Raw genomic sequence first — 17464 nt, forward strand, 5'->3', positions numbered from 1 at the left:
ACGCCTTTAATAATTTGACAATTGTATTTATTTTCATTATTTCTCATAATAAATTATGAATGCCCTCAATGTGTTAATTGCTTCTATGCCAGATTGTGTTCCATCCGGAGTTCCTGTCCTCCACCAGCCCCTTGCTGCCCATGGACTATGAGGAGTTTGTGCGCGGCTGCCATCTGGGAGTGTTTCCATCCTACTATGAACCATGGGGCTACACTCCAGGTTTCACACAGAACGCACACACAATATGACTCCATTTCAAAGGTTTTTTTTAGTTTTTTTTTTATCATCATCTGTAATCGGATGTGTTCAGGTGAGTGTACCGTCATGGGCATCCCCAGCGTGACTACCAACCTGTCTGGGTTTGGGTGTTTCATGGAAGAACATGTATCTGACCCCTCTGAATATGGTGAGTGAATAAGATACTGGTTTCCAAAACTGTCTGCACAGCTTAATCATTTATTTGTATTATCAATTTATTTAAATTAGACTTTGATATGACACACTGAATCAATTAATATACCTGGCACAGCTAGTTATGCTGTTGGATCTGCATATGTGTTGTAGGAATCTACATTGTGGACCGGCGGTTCCGTTCTGCGGATGAGTCGTGTAACCAGCTGACTCAGTTCATGTTTTCATTCTGCCAGCAGTCACGTAGACAGCGAATAATCCAACGCAACCGCACGGAGAGACTCTCTGACCTGCTGGACTGGAGATACCTCGGACGGGTGAGTGTCATCTCAGCTATTCTCTGAGCATTCAGGTGTGATTCACTTTTGATATGGTGTTGAAATCCAAAGTATTGTCATGAAACTCTAGATAGCGCAGTCTGATAGGTCTAACTCAATCTGACATGACATCGTCACATGGCGCAACTAATTGGTTCTTTTTGTATCAGCAGCCAATGAGCTTGCTGCTCAACATTCAAATACTTGGCTAGTGCTTTCTGTAGCAGTTGCAGCGTGCTTCAGAAACCCTCCACCTTCCCCAGCTCCACCTGTATAGATCTGCTACGGGGTGATTAATGTTTACCATATATGGGGGTTATTTCATATATGTTATATGTGCAGCAGCAGTATTTCCTACATGCTCACAGCAGCATGTTGTGGATGTGTTGGCAGAAGAAAGCCTTGCTACTTGCTCTGCCGCAGCAGTGTAGCAGATCTATTCCACTAAGACCAAACACATTGTCATGTACATTACCATGCCAAACCCTCCGAGATTTGTCACAATAGAATTGTGTTTCTCCCTGCTTAGTTCTACATGCATGCCCGACATTTGGCCCTCAGCAGATCCTTCCCTGGTAAATTTAAAATGGACCATCTTAACCTCGCACCGGTAAGCCTCTCACGCTCTCTCAGATGCACATTAATGCACTGTCATTTTCCTCTATCATTGACAATGAGAACATGCTAGACTGCTGCACTCCATGAAAGCTATGTGACCCAAAAGGGCAAGGACATTTTATATTAGATACATTACCGTAACTGTACAAAGCTTTGGGGTCAGTATGATATGTTTTTAATATATATATAATATATATATATATATATATATATATATAATTAAAAATGTCTATTATTACATTACATTTTACATTAAGTATATGCTTATATATATATATAGTAGGTCATCTGGGTATTTCATCCAGAGAAAAAATGTACATTCTGTAAACTCTGTGTGCAATGGATGCATACTGCAAATATTGAGCAGTATGGTAGTATATATATATATATATATATATACATATACATACTTTTATTCAGCAAGGACACTTTTATACTTTTATAATTTATTCATTTGATCAAAAGTGACATTAAGACATTTAAAATATGTAAAAAACTTTCTATCTATTCATTAAGAAATCCTGAAAAAAAAGAGTTTCTGCAAAACTATTATGCATTACAACTGTTTTCAACACTGATAACAATGGGAATGTTTCTTGAGCAGCAAATCAGCATATTAGAATGATTTCTGAAGGATCATGTGACACTGAGGACTGGAGTAATTATGCTGAAAATACAGCTTTGTCATGACTGGAATAAATTACATTTTAAAGTACATGCATGTCAAGGGCTTGTGTACTTTGGCCTTTGGGGATTTGATTTTTTTGGAGCAAAGTAAAAAAAAAAATCTCTCTGGGCCTTTTTTATGCCACATTGGTGGTGTTGTACACAGCAATTAAAAATGACAATAGAAATAAACTCTTCTAAAAATCACTCAAATACACCTTGCCTTAAAGGATGCACATATCTGACATTATTCATAATCCTCAAATACCATTAAATCATTGTCAGCATCATAGGTTAATGCTGCTGTGTCCACCTCATCTCATGCTAATCCGAGTGTTATTGAATGCATGTGTGACGTCTAACACTCCAGAGTGATGAACTGCTGCTGAGCTTCACTCTCCAGTTTAATTGACAGGATAACATTTACCTGCACAGGAAGATTTCCATTCCAACTTTTGATCCCCATACACTCACTCACAGTTGATCTACACATGTACTTTACTAAGAATACACACACAGAAATGTAACGTGACATAGATACAGCAGGCATATTTATTGAATAAATGAATAAACAATGTCATTTTGACTTATTTTTTGAATACTATTATGTCAGAATCAGTATGAGTGACTGAATCTTTTTTTGTTTGCACAGACACAAGGCTTCCGTTACCCCCGACCCGCTTCTGTCCCTCCATCCCCATCGGCTTCCCTCCACTCCACCCCTCACCACAGCGATGAGGAAGATGACGACACCTATGACGAAGAGGAGGAGGCGGAGAGGGACAGGCAGAACATCAAGGCACCATTCACTCTGGGTGCAGAGCCTGAGGGTAAGAGCAAACAACCGCTGGAAAATGAGAATTAAGATCTGCACTCTCCTGCTCCAGTAGTTCTGACTCTAGGACATATTTACACCCGCTACCCTCTGAGAATGTGCTATATTTGTCTGACTGCAGCTTTTGAATGGATTATTGATCAAGTATCTCCAATTTATGAATGAAGAAATATCTTAAACATACAGTGGCATTTAAAAGTCTGAGATGATACTCAGATTTAATAACCCATTTGAACTTAATGATAGACCCATTTGGCTAATGATAACTGATCCATGTGGACTCATTTGAACAGATGATTCTTGCTTCCATCAAAGCTCAAGATGCTCTTAAGCGTCTTAAATCATGCTGGAGAACATGATCATCAGATTTGACATGAACTTGTGGAGTTCATACAACTCAAATGCTGCTGTAATTAAAGCAAAAGTGGGACATACCAAATACTAAGACAGAAATTTTTTTAAATTCTGTTTACTTTTTCATTTTAAATTGCTATAGTGACAATATCATGGAAATACTGTATTAATAAAAAATAATAATAGCATTTTCACCATTGGTCTCAGACTTTTGAATATAAATTTGGTACTAAACACATCTTTTTGGTGTTTTAAACTAAATTTGGCATATTAGTGCCACATGAGGTATAATTTGTGCAAATGTAGAAAAAAACACCTTTATATACATATCAGTGATTAGCAAAGTTCAACCACATAAGGTGCAAATATGTATCCTATCCATATTTTATTAAAACGTCTTACTCACAGTAGCGGTTATCAGTGCAAATTCAGTTTAATTAATTGAGAAAATGTTCACACATTCGCAAATATGTATTTTACAGACCAGTCAATTCACATGTTGATTTAACATGAGAAAATGAAAAGGACAACAAATCTGTACAGTCAATTTTATATTACACATAATTTCAATCATCATAAATAGTCTCTTTTCCAAGATGATATGTCTTGGAAAAAACAACCCACTATTTCGCCTGAAAGAAATAAAGAAATAAAAAATACCTTACTATCAGTTATTTCAATGATCAGTCCAACAATCTAGAGAAACACAGAACTCTACATTACACAAATCTAACTGTAATAGTGTTGAACAGTGAGTGATGAACCTTCAGAGATGTCAAACACGGGCATCACTGTAGCGGAGGATGAACTTGAAAACATTAAATTCCACATGGCTCACAAAACTGGAAGTATTCAGATGAAAGAGTGAGTTGTTGGCGGTCTTTGAGCTGGTTTCAGTAAGGCTCACCCTCGTCTCTGGCTTGCTGGAGAACATTTAAGAGAAATGCAGCCGCTTTAGAGATGCTCAGGTTTTCTGTGTTTTGACTGCGTGACTCTGTGGAGAAGGACAGTTTACATATTAATAGCAATATTTATTTACAAGCTTACCATCAGTATTACACTTGCATGTAATAGTAACACTGTAAAGTCTCAGCAAGCATAACTAATGGTTTAGATAACAAAAGTCACAAACTGTGAGATTTTTAATAAATAATTCATACCCAAGCGTATTGTGTCATACAAGTCCCCTTCATTTCGGTCTTCTGACACAAAGCGGCGTCCCTCTGTTATAAACAATGAAAAACTAACTCATTCAAAATCGCACGGAACAAAAGTAATCATATATGCAGTTATAGACACAAATATGGTTGAAAAAGAACAGGAACATACGTGTGCCCTTCAGATATAACATGGCTTGGGGCGTCCAATTCCGACGCTGAAAACTGCCCTTTAATATATATAAAAAAAAATTAAAGAGAGAGATTACTTGCATTGTTTTATGTAGAACATAATTAAAATATAAAATATTTGTAAAAAATAAGAATAAAATTGCAAATAATTACAATTTTACAATTAAAATAGTAAAAAATGTTGTATAAAAATAGAATATTTTAATATGTTTAATATATAATATACATAAAAACAAAATATTTATTAAATAAAACAAAAATGATATTATTCAATACTAATTGAATTGTTTAAATTAAAATAGTAAATGTTTAAATAAATAATATTATATCATACCTTGGGTGCACTCCAAGAATGGGACACAAATGTTGCCAGAAGTAACAGCGCAAGAGCGTAAGCCGCAAGAGTCCTTAAATCCTGAAAGGGTGAAGACGTGTTAAAATATATCATTTCCCATGTGCAAGAACATTGCAATCAGCCTTTTGTAACACTGTATATTATTCATTACATTATGCACAAAAGTATCAATACAAGATTCCTAATATAAAAATGACTAAATTCCTGGTAGTCACATCAACTTATTTTTTTAAATTCGGTCTAGTTACAAGTTAATTGCTAAAAGTGTACGAGACAAACGCAAGCATGAATGTGGACTTACTTTCATAGTGTCAGACGTTCTCTTTACCTGTTGAGTCTCAGAGGCAAGATCAAGAGTGAAGACTGTGAAGTCTGTCCTTGATATTTATAATCATCAGGGTGGGGCAATGTTGAATGAATGTTGTCTTCAGCTATAGGTCAAGTCCCATTGATTCACAACGGGGCCGGACCACGAACCTTTCAGAGCGATTAGTTAACCCTTCCTTTAAAAATAATAAGGCTACTTTACTGCTATGACGTTTGAAGACACGCTCGCAGGGCTGGCTACACTTACATCTATCTGTAAGCTAGGATGCTTTTTAGAGCTGCTGAAGGGAAATTTCCATTCGTGTGCACTTTTAATAGCTAACTAATGAAAAGAAGAGGGCGGAAAGTATTGATATGTTTACACCTTCAGCAATGAAGCGTCTCAAATACACCAGCTAATCGTTTTTTATGAATGAACAGTGAGCGGATGATGGGGTTTCCCTGCTGACACTACATATATAAATATCTGCTGGGCTCTGCCTACAAATTACTTGCAATTTATGTCTCTTCTAGAAGGGAATAATAATGGATAAGAAGCATACACCCTAAATGTGAATGGTCTCTGAAATAGATTACAAAACAACAAATCTTGCCAGAGTTAAAGCTAGACAGAAGAAAACAAGTCTGTCTCATTCCTCAATATACTTGAGGCACCATTTGTCATTCTTTAGGTCACAAGAGAAAAAATATATTAATATTAATAAAAATTAATATGACAAATAATTTTATCAACAAGAACCAATAAAGAATAAAAATGTAATCATCATAATCAATTATTTATATATAAATATACATAATTTATTATATATAAAATTAATATTTCATATATATTATTTTTCATGCTGTCAAACGATTAAACGCATCCAAAATAAGTTTTTGTTTACGTGTGTGTACTGTTTATTTATTATGTATATATAAATACACACACACATACAGTATATATTTTGAAAAAATTTACATGTATATACATTTATATTGTTATATTATACATATATTTAATAAACATATTTTTCTTAAATATATATGCATGTGTTTGTATTTATATATACATAATAAACAGTACACACTCATATTATGTAAACAAAAACTTATTTTGGATGCGATTAATCGCAATTAATCGTTTGACAGCACTAGTTATACATACTATGTAAAAAAATGAAAAAAAAATAATAGATCTATACGTTTTAATGTTGAAATCAGTTGAGAAGGTTCAAGCCTTAATTAGGGGGCTCAGACCATCCCAAACCCCGTTTGACAGCACTAATTATATATATATATATATATATATAATTAATTTATTATCATTAATTACAGTTGTTCTTGATGATAATTTAATATTAATAATAATTGATTCATATATCAAAATATAATTATTTTAGTATATTAATATTACAACCATATTATTATTATTAACAAAACATTTTTAAAGCCCCTTTTGAGGAACCCCAAATGGTATGTCAATACCTAATAAAGCAATAAGAATAAGAATAAAGACACTGACCTCATTTCAAGTTTTTACATTTATATTTACAAAAGTTTGTGGCAGCTGAACCATTCTGAAATCCCGCCATTTTTGAAGACAGAAAAAAAAAAAGTTAATAATAATAATAACATCTCTATATGCCAGTCTGATTAGTAATAGTTTAATTTTAAAATAAAGTGTAAATATCACACAGTTTCAGCAGGTGTGATAGGGAAAAAAATAAAAATAATAGAGTCATCCAGCTCTCCTCCCTCTTGAAAATACAATTATAGACACAACCGTGTAACAAGGCCATTAATGTAACAGAATACAGACTTCCAGAAGTCGCTTCTACACATTCAAACAAACATTCTTCATGGGAGGATCTCCAGTAACTTCTTGATGAAGTTTGCATTTATAAATGAGGGCACAGTTGTTCAGGGATGCAGTGATGCTGTGACGCAGCTTTGCTTTGGCCAGCCGACGAAGGAGTGGCTTGTTTTCCACGCTGCACACTTTGCTTTTCACTGACGTAAATATCACTCAGACGTCCTTACAATGGAAACACGTCTGAATATAAAGCTTCGGTAATACGACCTCTATACTTCTCATGGCTGTTTTAAGGTAAAGCTTTAGAAAATCCATCATAAATAAGTGGTAAAAAAAGAGTCTGTTACACCATGTTGTTGCTTTCACTCATTTTGTCCGCATACTGGAGAAACAAAAAGAGGTATGGAAGGATTAGGACACTTTAAAAAAAATCATTTATAGATATAACAATACAATAATATATATTCCTATTCATGTCATGTTTATCACTTAAAATACTGGACACAGGACAGCATGATTCATGCTCGCATGCAAGACAGAATTAGCAGTGACTGACCAAGATGACTGACTGTCCGCTCAGCCTTAGGAAGGCATTAAAAGAACAACAAACAGACGTTGAAAGACACTCGCTTGCATGAGGTGAAAACAGGTGCCCAAAAAAGCCGAATGTGTGTTAGCCACTATTTGAGTGGTATCATCAGTTCAGGTTATGTAGTTGATACCATACAAAAAGTTTGGGTTCGGTAAGGTTTTTTTAATGTTTTTGAAAGTAGTCTCTTATGCTCACCAAGGCAGCATTTATTTGACCAAAAATACAGTAAAACAGTAATACCGTGAAAGGTTATTACAATTTAAAATAGTCATTTTCTTTTTTAAATGCATTATAAAATAGAAGTTATTTCTGTGTTGGCGAAGCTGAATTTTCAGCATCATTACTCCAGTCTTCAGTGTCACATGATCCTTCAGAAATCATTCGAATATGCTGATTTGCTGCTCAAGAAACTTTACTACTTCTTATTGTTGCCAATGCTTAAAACAGTGCTGCTAAATATTTTTATTAAAATATTTTTCACAAAAATATTACATTTGACATGATTTCAGGATATTGTAATATTATAAATGTCTTTACTGTCACTTTTGATTAACGCATCCTTACTGAAAAAAAAACAATATTTCTTTTTCAAACAGTAATACGTGTAATTTCAGATATTCAGTTCTATTCTACTAAGAATAGAATTATCTTGTACTAAGATGGTATTTTTAAAAACTAAGGAAAAATATTACTTCATCACAAAGCTATTGGAATATTTGAATATATGTGAACAAAAATGTAACTTGTTTTAAAAAATGTCCCTTTTGATTTGTATTACATTTTGTGCAAAAGCATGTTAGTCTCATAGCTGCTAAAGCAAGCAAAAGCTTTTGAAGTGAATTTACAATAGGACTGTGTCCTAACCAGACATGACGTAATACGTTTATATTGATAAGCGGTTTATCTGTTCACACTGATAGTGTAAATGTTAACACAATCACATTCAATTAGACCATGCTTGTTTAATGGTTTGGTAGCTCATTTACACTTTTCATGTTTGTTATTAGTCATTTATTGCATAATGCCTGGTTAGGACGTGTTAAAGTAACACTCCACTATTTTTGAAAATAGGCTCATTTTCCAACTTCCCTAGAGTTAATCAGTTGAGGTTTACCGTTTTCGAATCCATTCAGCCGATCTCCGGGTCTGGTGGTAGCACTTTTAGCTGTAGCTTAGCATAGATAATTGAATCTGATTAGACCGTTAGCATCTCGCTCAAAAATGACCAAAGAGTATATATATATACTCTCATTCCGGCGTAATAAGTTGAAATTTCTTCTTCTGCATTCAATTGTGCGGACGTAAATGTACTTTCCCTTCAGCCTGAGGATTATTCATTTCATTTTGGTGTGAAAAGGCTTTTATATTTGCCAAAAATATAACTTTTTTATTTTAAAAACAAAGCAAGTCCTGTCCAGATTTAAAAAGTAACGCAAAAGTAACGTAACACATTACTTTCCATAAAAAGTAACTAAGTAACGTAATTAGTTACTTTTTTATGGAGTAACGCAATATTGTAATGCATTACTTTTAAAAGTAACTTTCCCCAACACTGATACAGAAGAGTCAAGTTTTAAATAGGAAAAATATAGAAACTCTTTGGTCATTTTTGAGCGAGATGCTAACGGTCTAATCGGATTCAATGATCTATGCTAAGCTGCAGCTAAAAGTGCTACCGCCAGACCCGGAGATCGGCTGAATGGATTCAAAAACGGTAAAACTCAACTGTTTAACTCTAGGGGAGTTGGAAAATGAGCCTATTTTCAAAAATAGTGGAGTGTTCCTTTAAATTCACTGCAATCTGAGAGGATCCTTATATGGAAACAAAACCAAGAGAGGGAGAAAAAGATCACCTCACACTCTCCTCTTCATCACCCTGCTGGGTAAAACTTACCCCACTAATAAAGGGAAGATTCAGCAAGTATCCCAGCACAGGAATTCTCCTGATGAAGCCTACGACCACTGGAAAGAATCCCCTACACGTGAAGAGAAGGCATTAGAGTGTAGATATAGACTGTTATTAGGAATTACCGGGATCATTTTGAGATTATTGATCCGAAATGTTAGTCTTTTTTTTTTTCAGTTCCAAAATCTACCAACAGACTTCAAGAATAATGTACATTTTATTTTTTAAATAATATAATCATTTTACTTACTATAGTGTAAAATAAGTGCTCATTTAATTTTCACTTTTTTCTTATTTACTTGTAAAATGTGTAGTTTATCTGTATCAGTGTAGATAATATCTATATCCACCTTCAGCTAATCTGTATCAGCATCATCTAGAGCTACTAGTTATGTAGCTGCATAATTTGCCTGGTTAAGAGCTTCCCATTTCTTAAAAAAAAATACCTGAATAATAGAAAGAAGCCATAAAACTCTAGAATCACTCCAATGATGGGCCATCCGATCAGCACTACAAAGATGCCTCCTAGGAAGAAGCTGGTGGCTTTCATTTTGTGCTTCTGAAAGAAGAACCTGAACGTCCTCTCCAGCCCGATTACAAACGCCAGGCCCACAACAAAAAAGATCTGAGACAAATGAAGACCAAGAGAGAGGTAAGAGATAGAAACTGCCTTTGGGTCGAGGGATCTGTGCTTATGTGTGTCTATGTGCACTCATAATATAAGTTTATAACAAATGATGGTATAAAAATGTTGTATTTTAGCTATTATGAGAGAACACTTAATACCAGGAAAATCTAGAGGAGCATAATGAAGAATATGATGGGAAAAGTAAAAATGTAGCAAAACAATACTATTCACAACAAAGTTATACGAAAGAAATTGCTCAGAAACTAGCACAAACATGCATGAAATTTTGTTTTTTTAAACCAGTGAGAATATTACATATATATATATATATATATATATAAAACATGTAATACACTGTGTGTGTGTGTGTGTGTGTATTCACACACACAGAGACATTTCTCTGATAAGAAACAAATAATATATACACTGTTTATATTCGTTACTGATTAGTATAATTAAAATGATCATATCGTTATAAATATGTAAGGCATAACCAAATATATCAATGACAAGATGGGAACACTCACATTTCCTATGGCAAGGAGAGCTTTATCGAAAAACAGGATCATCCCAAAAAACAGAAAAAATACACCAAATCCTGTTAGCCCCATTCCAATTTCTGTTGAGAGAAGGAAAGCCATAAAATTGAAGCAATATTAAATTAAACCAATATATATAATTAGCATTTAATACCACATAAAGGTTAGATATTATTTGCTAATATGATCATTTCTTATTGATTGTTATGATTATCATATGCATTAAACTATGTTTATAGGACTGTTCTGTCTTCATGCAATCAGTCTGGTGCAGTTCACCATCCACATTAAAGCGGTTTTTAAGCCAGAACATTTATTTTGTCCGTTTCCTGTCATGTAATTCACCTCCAACGACTTTTACACTAGACTTATTACTGGTGGAGTGACATCTGTACGCAGCTGCATGAATCCACACACACATAAATACTCAAGACAGGCGAAATAATAAAGACAACAGGCTTTGCAGATGAAAGCACTAACGCTAGACATTGTCTGAGGAAGAGCTGTCAGTGAGACAGGTTATGTTAATCTTACTCTGGGAGTCGGTGAGGGAAATCATCTTGGCTCGTCTCGCTCAGCAGCTGTCATAGAAGCGGCCACGCGTACCGGAAACACTCACTTCGACTTCCGGAAAAACTTTACAAACCTAATGCGTCTCGTATTAATGTATTTTTAAAAGAATTGCTATTTTGAATAAGTAGTTCGCGCAAAAAAAAAAAAAAAAAATCTAACGCATGTTTAAGACATTTAATGTGTTTTTGCGTGCCTAGTGATGACATGGTAAAAGTCACTGTAGTAAATATTAGACTATATTTAAAAAACATATTTACTGTAATATGTCGTAGTTTACATATATAATTTTAACCATAATAACCTTGATAAATGTACACAGAAGCGCAACCGTTGTATTTGGAATAATGAGAACGTTGTTTACGTCCGTGTCCACCGCGCCATCTTCCGGTCAATATTTACAACTGCACACTTTTAACATCGTACACGCTGGTATAACGCTGGTTTACCTAACATTTTAACGGGTCTGTATGTAATTCGTGACATTTGTACCGTTCTTTAATCTTTTTTTCTGATGTATACTTTCATATAAGAATGATAAGTTGATGTTTTTGGCATTTTTCCATGAATAATGTATCAGTTGGTGTCACATTATTTTATTAAACAGCATGCTAACCCCTTGAATCTCTGGTATATTTTAGACAAATTATTATCCAGCAAAGTATTTTTATAGCATGAAAAGAGTAAAGTTTTAATTTGAATGTTGCACTTCTTAAGTTCTATGTAAATTTAATTAACAAAAATGTAATGTGTAGAATTTTATCATTTGATACTTTTAAGTGTGACATTTATTTAATAAGTATTACTAGAAAATAACATAGAATAACAATATTGGCAACCAACAACTTAATATAAGCATTTTATTAGTATAATCTCATAACTTTATTACATAATATTTAGAAGCCTTTATAAAACATTGCAGTAATTTGTTTCGAATCTCTGATTATTCTGTGCAGTTTCTATTTGCCCTGCAAATATGTTTCTCCATAAATACAGCAAACCCAAGAACTGCATCACACTGCAAGCTGTTTCTGACAAAAAAATATCCCATTGAGTTTTTAAAATATATTAATGAATAATTATCCAAAATGTAACAGCAAAAAAATCAGGTGTAAACAAATGTACCCTGATTTAGAAAAAGAGAGAGAGAGAGAGAGAATACAATGCAAAATGCATAACACGTCAACTTTCAAAAACAATTTTGATTTTGAGGCACTATTTGACACTAGGAATATACTGTGCATCTTGAGGGCTCTTTTGTTTATACTTTAACACATACTAGATTATGTTCTTGTTCTTAAATATCCCTCTACAGTTAATTACAATTTGCCATATTTCCACACGTGACTTGTGTCCATCACTCTGGGGGTTTCTTCTTGGCCTCCACGTCCTTCTTAAAGGCCTCGATTTTCTTTGAAATATTGGGTACCTTGAAAAAGTTATAAACAAATAAATGATATCAGCCAATGATCACTAAACAATGGAGCTGTTCTCTATTTCAAGACTAATGCCATTTAGTCCAGTCTTATTAGAATTCGTTTATAAGATTTTAGACAGACACAGAGTTAATATGTGAATAAATAGTTTTTATAACCTCGTAATTCTGTGCCAGATACATGCCAACCACGTTCCCCAGAGTGAAGCCAAGCTGGAAAGACAAAAGATGCTCAAAGATCAGCAAAATCATATCACAGATAGAAACATTCTCCTATATTATAAATGATCCGGCTGTAAATGTTTATATTTAGCTCAAATTAAACACTTTGATAAGCTAGTTACTTAGAGATATTAGCTACTACAATGTGAATTAGCAAGCGAATAAACACACGTTTACAATCTCACGAATAGATGTAAGTACTTACTATGAATTGCATCATGATTAAAGCTTTGAAATGGTGAAAAGAAACTAAATAACAGTGACACTGGTCCCGAAATCTAGTATGGCTCTGCGTTAGCCTTCAACTAGCTTCATATGTCATCAGCATGACATCAACACACCGGAAGTAGTATTCTTGCAAAATAAGAGTCTTAATTATGAAGTAAAGAGCACATAAAATGTTTAATTGAGCTATAACAAATTATATACCAGATTGTGATTTAACTATAATATAATTTTCCCCACTTCCAGTAAAATGTTAACTGATTTTAAATTAAAAAAAAAAATGTTTTTAATAAAATTATTTTTAAAAATGTAACAAAATAATATTTAAATGCTGTCAGATTAATTCAGAAACAGGTTTAAAAGAAATATTAACTAGTTTCCACACTTAAAAAAAAAATGTTTTTAATAAAATTATTTTTAAAAATGTAACAAAATAATATTTAAATGCTGTCAGATGAATTCAGAAACAGGTTTAAAAGAAATATTAACTAGTTTCCACACTTTCTTTTATTTTTTTTTATTTTTTTGTGCTTGTCACACTACATATATTTTGTTGTTCTTACAAGGGTTCTTCTTACATCTTGAAAACAAACAATACATATATTGCAAAATTGTTGAAAGTCTGTCATGTTAAAACAATGGCTTTCCACACAAAGATGTCATTCATTCGCTTGTCACAACGGCAAAAATCATGTGTGTTTATGCGTGTGTCACCAGCCAAACAAGGGTCTTGATCTATGTGGTTAGGTTATAGTTAAAACAATTAACATAACTGAATAAGAGCACAAATATTATATAAGAGAATCGCCTTAAATTTCAAATACAACAGTAATAAAACAACATGCCTGTAACCAAAGCACAATGATACAAACAGCATACAAAACTAACCCAGATGTTGATGTCTAAAGGATAAAAAAGGACAACAAATGATCATGCAGTCGTAACTGTATAAAAGAACACTACCAGGACCAAAAAAATTCAAATTAATTTAACAATATTGTTCAATTTGATCTTCTCAGAGTTCTTGATTCTTTATATATCTCTGTATATCTCTGACTCTTTATATAATTTCAAGTTTCTTCCATTTCAAATTATGCAGAATAAGAAATTCAGACCTTTTTTCAAGTATAAACACAGTTAATATTTGTAATACAATACTTTCAAAATAATGTGTATAGTATAATTTAACTTTGTCGATGATGGATTTCAATATGCTCCAATAAACTTGTTTTATGATCTAGAAAATGGGCATGGGAAACAACATGGGTATCTCTAAATGGATATAACATATTCTCAGTAGTCTGTAAATGATCTGTGTAAATATATTAGCCTATTTTGGCTACGTCTTTAACAACTGTAAATATAGAAAAGTTTCTGCCTTGCACCTAAACATGGTCATGGTATACTGTCCGTAATGACTGCTTTTCTATTGCAGTAACACTGTCAAGTGAAAACCACAGTTAGAGAGATGCTAAAAATATAACTTGGCAAGGATTGTCTCTTTGTAACTTAATAAACAGCACAACCCCCCCCCAATCCATAATTTCCCATTTTAAGCACCATAGCACATTGTTGTTCTTCAGTCTTCTTCGTACTGCAGTGATTCCCTTAAATCAAGCATCGAATAATTCACTTGGAAACAATTGAGTGAAATGTCTGGTGATGATAACGAATCAAGTGAACGATGCATCCTGATTTATTTGGACTCCAGTGGGCTGCTGGGTGGCCCCTGTATGATCCCATTCTGCGGAGTTGGTGCTTGCATGTCGATGAAAAGTAGATTCTTCAGGATGCTCACGTAGAAAGGACCGTAAACCTTTTTGTTGAAGTTGACGAGGTTGACAAAACTGACCCCGAGCCCCATGAGCTCCGGCTGAATCAGACCCAAGCCTGGCGGTACAGGAGGGGGCGTCCTGTGAGAGTTGGTAGAGGCAAGGACCACCCTAAAGTACTGCTGTACCCTTCCCTCTGTGGGACAGAAAAGGCACATTAAAACCATAGACTGTATAAAAACATGGACGTAGTGTCCGTGACGTCACCCGTAGGTTTCTGAAGAGCGTTTTTGAAGCTCAAAGTTGGCGGAACCAGCCGTCGCCATCTTGGCAGCGTGTCACCCCGCGTTACTCCCGGATAATTGAAAATGGGCAAAGAGGCGGGAGCTGGTTGCTGAAAAAAAATTCAACCCCCTCACAGTTGTCATGTAGGGCAAAATTAGCTATATAGACCAAAACCACTTTTTGTACCAGGCTGTAAACATGTTTTTTTCTGCTGTAAAGTTGGGCATTTTAACATGGGGAGTCTATGGAACTGACTCCCTTTTAGAGCCAGCCTCTAGCGGCCAGTCGATGAATTGCAGTTTTAGTCACTTCCGTGTTGGTTTCACAAGAGAGACCGGAAGGATGCCGCTTGATTAAAACGCGATACAGGGTTTAAGGTAATATTACAAGTTCAGCTCTGACGGCATTTGTTGCCATAATGTTGGTTATCACAAAAATTAATTTCCACTTTCATTTAAAAAAATAATAATTAAATCAAATAAAAAAAATATCACTGTTTTAATAGTATAGCCACAAAATGTGAACAATATGCTTGTTAATATATCAAAAAAAGCTTGATTAACCGTTATATGCAAATTTACAACTTAGTTGCCATGAATACAACATAAAACGTACATTTTTTTAAATTAAAACAGCTTTATAGCTTAAATAATACACTGGTTTTAACAGAAGAATTAAGGTAATTGCTTTTATAAAATTATAAGCTTCACATTTCTGCTTTTAAATCCTCCAAAATTTGGCTCCATTTATTTCCATTTTAAGATTGAAATAATTTTTTAGGTAATATTACGTTGCAAAAAGGGGAGATTTTCTTAATTAGTATTTTGTCTTCTTTTCTTGTACAAATTACATTTCTAAACATTCTTAAATTAAGTTACTTAAAAATGTAGCGACTCGAGTTGCATAAAACAAGAAAAAAAAATCAATGGGCTAAGGAAAATAAACTTACTCAAAGGAAAAATTAGTTTATTGTTCTTACTACATTGGCAGATATTTTTATGTTTTATGCATTAAAAAAAAACATTTAATTCTGATGCAAGTTTATTTTTCTTACTCCACTGGCAGATTTTCTTGTTTTAAGCAAAAAGATGATTATAATATATAATTTTCTATATTATAAACTATTATCTACTTTGCTTCTCACATAAATGTTTCTTGATATTAATTATGTTTGTTTAGATATTTTGACTGGTAAACAGAGCAAAAAATTATAAGAAAATCATTTTTTGCAATGTCACAAGTGCTGTTGATTGGAACTCGAATATTCCTTTACATTTTTCCTTACCAACAAGAGTGCGTATTGGGTTGTTTTCCTGGGTGATGTCACAAATCTGGCCCTTTAAAGTTTCCTGCAGTTCAGCCGGCAGAGCTGGGAAGTTTCTTTCAGCCAGAGACTTGTTGACTTCACAGCAGATCTGAGCACTGACGTTTCCAAGAGCTTCAGTGAGATTAAAGTCTCTGTAAGCCAAACGGGGGAGGAAAAAAAGCCAACAGGCAAGATCTTTTAGATTGAGACATTCATTATTGCGTTTATGTAGAAGTATGTGTGTGACGTGTGCATGTGTAAGCCTGAGCAGAGTTTAGGGGAAGGAAAGGGACGGGACATACGCGCTATGCATGCCCTCCAGCAGCACTGCTGTCATCTTCTTAAGTCTCTCGACAAGAGCGGGCAGGCCTGACACGGCCCCTCCTATTGAGCTGTAGACTATCAGCAGAACAGACGCGACTGCTTGATAGAGCTGAAGAGACCGCTGCATCTCCTGCAACCTCACTTCATCCGTCATCACGGTCTGCAAGTGTTAGATCATAAAGCACTCTTAAAGAGGCATTTTGAATTTGATATCAATGCTCAGTATGACTGATAATAACTGTGTTTGTTCTCCAACCTCAGGTAATGGGCCCTTGCTCTCGTCCCAGGTGAGCAGTCTGATGTAGGCTGTATTTAGCACCAGCGTGGGGCCTGGTAAGGGTTTGCCGCTCTGCCCAGAATCGCTGCTCTTGTCTCGCATGACTCGAGTGGCCTCCTCTATTGAAGATTGGATCCACTCAGTTGTGTGGTCCAAAGCACCTGGGTGAATTAAAATGATGTTAAAGGTTGCCCAGGTGTGCAAAGCAGTCCAGATACTTTTGGGTGAACTATCCCTTTAAATGGGACAGTTTAAATAGTTAATTTAAATAGTTTTAAATAATTTAATTTAGTTTTAATTTAATAATATATATATATATATATATATATATATATATATAAAATAGTAGTATATAATAG

General features: G+C 34.3%; 5 protein-coding genes across 8 annotated transcripts in view; 1 reads left to right on the forward strand and 4 right to left on the reverse strand.

Moving 5' to 3' along the window:
* LOC107659841 (glycogen [starch] synthase, liver-like) overlaps positions 1 to 3347 on the forward strand; it is a 14059-nt gene extending 10712 nt beyond the window's left edge. Inside the window, exons 12-16 of the mRNA XM_016448913.1 lie at positions 93 to 219; positions 311 to 406; positions 565 to 728; positions 1258 to 1338; positions 2665 to 3347. Of these exons, the coding sequence (XP_016304399.1) occupies positions 93 to 219; positions 311 to 406; positions 565 to 728; positions 1258 to 1338; positions 2665 to 2877 (681 nt within the window). The 3' untranslated portion in view covers positions 2878 to 3347. The remainder of the gene's footprint in view (positions 1 to 92; positions 220 to 310; positions 407 to 564; positions 729 to 1257; positions 1339 to 2664) is intronic.
* Positions 3348 to 3437: 90 nt separating this feature from the next.
* Positions 3438 to 5836, reverse strand: spx (spexin hormone). Of its 2 annotated transcripts, XM_016448918.1 has the most exons (5): positions 5207 to 5836; positions 4885 to 4965; positions 4531 to 4588; positions 4362 to 4424; positions 3438 to 4195 (listed from the first exon to the last, which is right to left on the reverse strand). In XM_016448918.1, the coding sequence occupies exons 1-5, from the start codon at positions 5210 to 5212 to the stop codon at positions 4095 to 4097; spliced, it is 309 nt and encodes a 102-aa protein (XP_016304404.1). In that variant the 5' UTR covers positions 5213 to 5836; the 3' UTR covers positions 3438 to 4094. The 2 variants fall into 2 exon arrangements, with proteins under 2 accessions (XP_016304404.1, XP_016304403.1); XM_016448917.1 differs by lacking the exon at positions 5207 to 5836 and having other exon boundaries at positions 4885 to 5106.
* A 940-nt stretch (positions 5837 to 6776) lies between these two features.
* On the reverse strand, positions 6777 to 11308 carry golt1ba (golgi transport 1Ba). 2 transcript variants are annotated; one of them, XM_016448886.1, is made up of 5 exons: positions 11224 to 11308; positions 10678 to 10769; positions 9969 to 10147; positions 9511 to 9592; positions 6777 to 7406 (listed from the first exon to the last, which is right to left on the reverse strand). In XM_016448886.1, the coding sequence occupies exons 1-5, from the start codon at positions 11246 to 11248 to the stop codon at positions 7368 to 7370; spliced, it is 417 nt and encodes a 138-aa protein (XP_016304372.1). In that variant the 5' UTR covers positions 11249 to 11308; the 3' UTR covers positions 6777 to 7367. The 2 variants fall into 2 exon arrangements, with proteins under 2 accessions (XP_016304372.1, XP_016304371.1); XM_016448885.1 differs by lacking the exon at positions 6777 to 7406 and adding an exon at positions 7477 to 7605.
* A 794-nt stretch (positions 11309 to 12102) lies between these two features.
* On the reverse strand, positions 12103 to 13261 carry LOC107659830 (uncharacterized protein C7orf73-like). The gene is made up of 3 exons (XM_016448887.1): positions 13122 to 13261; positions 12854 to 12907; positions 12103 to 12688 (listed from the first exon to the last, which is right to left on the reverse strand). The coding sequence occupies exons 1-3, from the start codon at positions 13134 to 13136 to the stop codon at positions 12617 to 12619; spliced, it is 141 nt and encodes a 46-aa protein (XP_016304373.1). The 5' UTR covers positions 13137 to 13261; the 3' UTR covers positions 12103 to 12616.
* Positions 13262 to 13638: 377 nt separating this feature from the next.
* The window catches only part of LOC107659845 (T-complex protein 11-like protein 2), a 10934-nt gene continuing 7108 nt past the window's right edge, over positions 13639 to 17464 (reverse strand). For both annotated transcript variants that reach the window (XM_016448920.1, XM_016448919.1), the window contains exons 7-10: positions 17085 to 17266; positions 16807 to 16988; positions 16484 to 16656; positions 13639 to 15109 (exon numbers count right to left, since the gene is read on the reverse strand). In XM_016448920.1, coding sequence (XP_016304406.1) covers positions 14838 to 15109; positions 16484 to 16656; positions 16807 to 16988; positions 17085 to 17266 — 809 coding nt within the window. In that variant the 3' untranslated portion in view covers positions 13639 to 14837. The remainder of the gene's footprint in view (positions 15110 to 16483; positions 16657 to 16806; positions 16989 to 17084; positions 17267 to 17464) is intronic.

The sequence above is a fragment of the Sinocyclocheilus anshuiensis genome, unplaced genomic scaffold, assembly GCF_001515605.1.
Source record: "Sinocyclocheilus anshuiensis isolate Anshui unplaced genomic scaffold, SAMN03320099.WGS_v1.1 scaffold1032, whole genome shotgun sequence".
NCBI classification, from domain to species: Eukaryota; Metazoa; Chordata; class Actinopteri; order Cypriniformes; family Cyprinidae; genus Sinocyclocheilus; species Sinocyclocheilus anshuiensis.

Excerpts from the sequence above, each read along its gene's own strand:
- spx (XM_016448917.1), bottom strand. The coding sequence starts at position 4,998 with ATGATATATTTTAACACGTCTTCACCCTTTCAGGATTTAAGGACTCTT. Across the intron at positions 4,425-4,530 it reads GTTATATCTGAAGGGCACAC|AGGGACGCCGCTTTGTGTCA; the intron begins GTATGTTCCTGT and ends TGTTTATAACAG. Across the intron at positions 4,196-4,361 it reads GTATGACACAATACGCTTGG|AGTCACGCAGTCAAAACACA; the intron begins GTATGAATTATT and ends CCTTCTCCACAG.
- golt1ba (XM_016448885.1), bottom strand. The coding sequence starts at position 11,248 with ATGATTTCCCTCACCGACTCCCAGA. Across the intron at positions 9,593-9,968 it reads GGCTTCTTTCTATTATTCAG|GGGATTCTTTCCAGTGGTCG; the intron begins GTATTTTTTTTT and ends CTTCACGTGTAG. Across the intron at positions 7,606-9,510 it reads ATCTTCCCTTTATTAGTGGG|GCTGAGCGGACAGTCAGTCA; the intron begins GTAAGTTTTACC and ends TGCCTTCCTAAG.
- LOC107659830 (XM_016448887.1), bottom strand. Across the intron at positions 12,689-12,853 it reads ATCTGGCACAGAATTACGAG|GTACCCAATATTTCAAAGAA; the intron begins GTTATAAAAACT and ends AACTTTTTCAAG.